At 57.4% G+C, this 5,931-nt stretch overlaps 1 protein-coding gene across 1 annotated transcript; it reads left to right on the top strand.

Moving 5' to 3' along the window:
- Positions 1-65: 65 nt before the first annotated feature.
- On the top strand, positions 66-872 carry POSPLADRAFT_1154347 (hypothetical protein; the record flags this gene model as incomplete). Its single annotated transcript, XM_024486842.1, has 4 exons — positions 66-176; positions 290-341; positions 524-585; positions 786-872. Coding segments are annotated over 4 exons (312 nt in total), but the record flags the coding sequence as incomplete, so codon positions are not given.
- Between the last annotated feature and the right edge of the window lie 5,059 nt (positions 873-5,931).

The raw sequence follows: 5,931 nt of genomic DNA, 5'->3' as shown, positions 1-5,931 counted from the left end.
CGAGGGTAATCTTCCTCGATCGATCGGGGTGTCCGATTTGGGCACGGCTGCTGCTCGCAACGGTAGAGGACAGTCTCAGGGCCGTCTGGGATGTAGACGTCGATGAGGTCCTGGGAGTCGAATGCGTGGATCTGGCCTTGGCAGGCAGCCACGATGGATGGGGGGAGGACGGGGAGGTGCGCGTACTAAAATGGCCGTACTACACTAGCTTACGCTACGGCGCCCGAGAAGACCCTGAGGTTCGCAGTTCACGTGGGGCCCAGTACTGCTTTTGACTATTATGCAGCAGGAACCTAGTCCACGCGTCCGTGAGGACAAACACCGCCCACTGAAGTGCAGGTGTTGAAGAGTTCGTTCCCCGAGGGTTGGCGATGTATAGTAAAGCTATCTACGTATCGTATGTACCGTGAAGTATCGTAGGGGTGCGCACCACCCGACCTGTGGGAAAGGAGAGTGTGAGTGTGTGGGTTCTGAAGGAACGCCGGTCGCTTGGGAGAGTTTCGACCTAATGTCGCGACTTGAGGTCAAGCGACAGGGAGATATCTAGAAGCGAGGGGCGTCCGACTGGTTCTCACCGAAGCGATGGTGAGCGAGGCTCAAACCTAAGGCTAGGGACAAGAATGTATTAGTTAGTAAGTAAAAGAAGTAAGTACAGGAGAGCTTACTGACCTAGGGACAAGAGGTCGAAACTGAGGTCCCTAGGGCAGCAGAGGCTGGTTTATATACATGGGAGGATTTAGGGCAGGCTGTGCGCGTTGGTCCGTGCGCAGCTGGTCTGTGCGCAGCATGCCGACGCGGCCCCGGGGGCCGGTGAGTCAGAGCGGCTGCGTCAGCGGGGCCCGAGCTGTGCCGTGCACTGCCGTCCTATCTAATCTGATCGTACAGTAGATAACGATGTGTCCGTATCGGGCAAGTAGTACAGAGGTCGCGGGTTCGAGCCCGCGAAAAGGAAAAATTAAAAAACGGCTAGACGCCGTACCAACTCGTGACATTACCCCCCCCTCAACGGCGCATGACCTCATGCGAGGCGCCCTTGCCCATCTCCCATCCGGAGCGGCATCGTGCTTCAGTCAGCGGCGAAGGCATTGGCTGAAAGTTGAGACCACCAAAGGTAGTAGCGTTGAGGCGGCGAGGGGCGTTCGGGTTCTTCCGGTGGAAGTCGGCTATGAGGGCCGGCGCATTGGCAACGTTGCGCGCCGGTTCCCATGACGTATGCGAATCGTCATAACCCTTCCACTTGACGAGGTACTGCAGCTGACGCCGGAAGATCCTTGAATCTTTGATCCGCTCAACCTCGTACTCCTCGTCGCCCTCAACCTCGATCGCAGGCGGTTCCTCCGGCTCCCGGCCCGGGATATCGCTACGCGTGTACTTGCTAAGCAAGGAGACATGGAACACCGGGTGTACCGGCACCGACTTCGGCAGGATTAATTCGTAATCCAGGTCTTCGAGCTTTCGCCGCACGGCATAAGGTCCGAGGCGCTTGGGACTGAGCTTCTTGCTCGGCTGTTTCAGCTTAAGGTTCCGAGCGTCAAGCCAGACCTTATCCCCCGGTGCAAAGACCGGTGCCTGTTGCACGTGCTTATCGTAGTACACTTTCATATGCTCGGCCGACAGCTCGAGCGCAGAGCGCGTATCGTCGCGAATCTCCTTCAGGATCTTGAGCCGATCAGCGGCCGCAGGCATCGCAGACATCGGATTGATCCGAACCTGGATCTCAGGATTGTACCCCTGATGCAGGAAGAACGGGGAGTGCCCGGTCGCGGAGTGAACTCGGTTGTTCAGTGCAAACTCCGCGAGCGGCAATTGCTTTGCCCAATCATCCTGCCTGTGGCTTGTGAAAGCGCGCAGGTACTGTTCGATCTCCTGATTCCAGCGCTCAGTCTGGCCGTCTGTCTGAGGGTGGAACGCTGTGGACAGCGCCGGCTCGATTCCCAGACCCTTGTACACCGCATGGAGATATTTCGAAGCGAACTGGGGACCTCGGTCTGATATGACCTTGGCCGGGGCCCCATGATGCTTGAACACGTCGCGGATGTACAGATCTGCCGCACCTTCTGCCGTCAGGGTCTCATGACAGGCTGAGAAGTGGACCTGCTTTGTGAAGCGGTCGGCGGTGACCAGGATCGAATCGAACCCATCAGACTTCGGCAAGCCGACGATCATATCGGTCGTGATGATCTGCCACGGGCGCTCGGGGATCTCATTCGGCTTCAGCGGACCCTGGGGTTTGGCTGGGAATGTCTTGGTACGGTTGCACACATCGCAGGTGCTTACGTACTCATTGACAAACTTGGACATTCCCGGCCACCAGTAGTTCCGCGATAAGAGCTCCAGGGTTTTGGCACGACCACCATGACCGGCGATCGGCGAGTCGTGGTGGATCTTGACGATATCCCGCCGGAGCTCCGCGTTCTTTGGGACGTACACGCACCCGCGGAACAACAGAAGCCCTTGTTCGGCATTCCATTCCTCAAAACCCCTTTGCAGCCGGGGCGGCCCGAGGTCCTGCACCTTTTCAAGTGCCTCGGCCACCTCCCGATCCTTCTCCGAACACTCCCGAATGCGCTTTAGAAGCGACTGATCGGCCGTCACCGAGGCATGACCGCGCCGGGCGGAGGCGATGCGGAAGCGCTCTGGCTTGAGAACCACCTGATCGGTGTTATCGTCCTCATCGCCGATCTGATGGTCTGATCGACGCGACAGGGCATCAGCCTTTCCATTCGACGTTCCGGCCTTGTGCGTGATGCGGAAGTCAAAGCGAGCCAGGAAGAGCGACCACCGCGCTTGACGACGCGTGAGATGCTGGGATGTACGCCAGTACTCGAGGTTCTTATGATCGGTTACGATCTCGAACTGGTTAGGCAACCCCTCGAGATAGTGGCGCCAATCATCCAGTGCCTCAATGATCGCGAGCATCTCCTTATCGTAGATCTCATAGTTACGCTGGGCTGGGTCCATAGCGTGAGATCGGTAGGCGATAGGGTGCCATTTGCCGTCGTCCTGCTTCTGCATCAACACGCCGCCGGTGGCGTACCCCGAGGCATCGACTTCAATGCGCGTTTCCCGATTAGGGTCGTACAGCGCTAAGACGGGAGTCGTCGCGAAGAGCCGCTTGAGCTCGTCGAAGGCGCGCTGCTCTTCCTCGCCCCAATGCCATGGGTCGTTCCCTGTGAGTCGGTCGAGTGGTCGCGAGATCTTAGCGAAGTCCTTAATGAAGCGGCGGTAGAAATTGGAGAACCCCCGGAACTTCTGAACATCTTTTTTGTTCCGGGGTACCGGCCACTCATTAATTCCTCTTAGCTTCGCGGGATCCATTGCTACCTCATCGCCACCGAACACATAGCCGACGTAGTCAACCTTGGGAACATCCCATTCGCACTTCTCAGGCTTCAGGAACAGATCGTTATCCTGAAGGCGGCGCAGAACCTCGCGTGTGACCTTTTCATGCTCCTCCTTGTTGGTGGAGAAGATGAGTATGTCATCCAAGTATACGAGGATCTTGCCACCAATGATGAGATCGTGGAAGATCTCGTTCATCATCGCTTGGAAGGTCGCGGGGGAATTGGTGAGACCGAAGAACATTACCAGGGGTTCGTACAGCCCCCGGTTAGTTACGAAAGCCGCCTTCCACTCATCACCGGCTTTGATCCGGACGTTATTGTATCCCCATCGGACATCGAACTTCGTAAAGAGCGTGGCGCCGCGGAGCTTATCCACCATTTCGGCGATCAACGGCAAGGGGTAACGATTTTTGACCGTGATCGCGTTTAATCGGCGGTAGTCCTGCACGGGTCGAAGTGTCCCTTCCTTCTTTTTGATGAAGAAGAAGGGGGACGAGATGGGCGATTTCGACTCCCGTATGTAGCCTTTCGCTAACTGCTCCTTCAGGAACTTGTCCAGTTCCTCTTGCTCGTTGTTCGACAACGGGTATACCTTCGAATGGAAGGTCGAGTAGCCGGGCACGAGTTCGATCGCATGATCATACGGCTTCCTCTCGGGTAACCGTTCTGATGCCTCCTTGGAGAAGACATTCAGGAACTCGTGGTACTGTTTAGGCACCGACTCCTCGGCGGTTTTAACGACCTTCTTTTTGATCTCTTCCTCCGCGAACAGCTGGGAGTATGTATGTCCTGCCGCAACGAACAGCTGAGGAGCGCCGGGAAGCGTGACACCTTGCTCCCAAGCCTCGATCAAGTCAGCTTCGTCCCACTCTATCTCCACCGGATTGTCTTCGGGTTCGAAGTCCGGGAGCACCTTACTCCGGCATGCACCTATGACCGACCGTTTGGATTTCGGCGAACGCCTGCGCGCCGTGGGCCTGACCCCCGTATCACGCGCAGTTGCTGCTTGCTCCATTCGGCCAGTCCTTCTGGCGCTACATGTTTCAGGGCATCGCGATAATTTGAGGGAGCCCTTTTCCCAATCTATTTCAGGGTTGTGCTCGCGTAGCCAATCCAACCCGACAATCACATCTTCCGGACCGATGTCCGTGACCGTGAACACCGTCTTCTCGACGTGTTCTCCTATATGCATCTGTAGCACTGCTACCTCTGAGATGCTTCCGTCCTTGTTCAGGGTGCCGTCAATGTTGTACAGCGGAATTGGTTCCTTCAACTTCCGCGTTTGCACCTTATTCTCGATAATGAATCGCTTGTTAATGAACTTCGTGGTGGCCCCGCTGTCCACCATAGCGATGACGTCCTTGTGCCGTCTTTTCCCTTGAAGTCGAACTGGGATGTGAAAATGTTGGGACCCCTGGTCCAATTCGTACACCATCGCAGTTGACAATACGTTATACTTATTACATGATGATACTCGCGGCCCGACGCGTGCGGCACGAAGCGCGGACCGGATTAAAAACCCTCCTCCTTCATTGCTCGATAGTGTTCGAGCTCCTCGCGCATCGACTTCACCTGTGCCATCAAGTCCGCCAGCTCCGATTGCTCGGATTTCGCTGAAGCGGCACTTATACTTGCCGAGGGTGTTGTCGTGACGGGGGCGCTTGTCGCCGCCTGGGTGGATCCCGAGGCGACCGTAGCCCGCGCGTCGGCGCGTTTTGTGTAAGGCTTATCCTTACAATTGGGGCACTCGAAGCGTCGGTACCCTTGCTTCCCACAGCCAAAGCATGTGCCGGGGAAGTTGCCTTTTCCGACGGCCGCATTGATGCTGGCCGAAGCTGCATGCGTTGAGGGTGCACCACCACGTGCCCCACCGCGTCCTCGACCTCGGGCTGAGAAGAAGTTATTTAGTTCGGGCCGACGGGCTCGGCTGATGTCGAGGATTTGCTCGACCTCAGTGGCGTGCTTCTCAGCTGCTTGCCACGTGGTGAAGGTCTCGAGCTCGATTTTTCGGTAGACGCGGGAGGGGATGCCGCTCAGGTACTTGTCGCGTAGCTCCAGGTCCCCATACCCAGAGCGATCCGCCGGACCCTTGAATAGCGCGGAGAACTCCGCTGCAGTGCGTTTTTCACGGACCGATTTGTCCGCGCAGAGCTTTGCCAGCTCTACTTGTGCTGCCGCCTCGTCGTCGATATTTCCGAAGCGGGCCCTGAAGGCGGCGGCAAAGGCCGCTTCGTTTGCGAATGGGGTCGTGGCCCCTTGCACCCCCACCTGCACTGATGCAAGCTGGGCAAAGTAGGGAGTGGCCCAGGCGCGGGCGTCTCCATCGAGCAGGCTAAGTGCGACCTGCACTTTGAGTTCGATGGTGGTCAATGACGTGTTGACCAGCCAGTAGATGCGCAACTGGGACAGGAACCGGTTGCATTCGATGACGGTCTTGCCATCGTAGCGGAGCGGGAGGAGGAGTTTTAAGGTCTCCTTGTCGGGGGCGGCTGCAGGAGACGACATTATCGGCGTTGGGGGGGACGGAGGACGCTGCGGGGGCGGAGGCGGCTGTGGTGGCCTTCCGCTGGCCGAACTTCGAGAGGAG

The sequence above is a fragment of the Postia placenta genome (genome assembly GCF_002117355.1).
Source record: "Postia placenta MAD-698-R-SB12 unplaced genomic scaffold POSPLAscaffold_15, whole genome shotgun sequence".
In the NCBI taxonomy this organism is placed as follows: Eukaryota; Fungi; Basidiomycota; class Agaricomycetes; order Polyporales; family Adustoporiaceae; genus Rhodonia; species Rhodonia placenta.
This window is presented reverse-complemented; position numbering and strand designations above follow the sequence as displayed.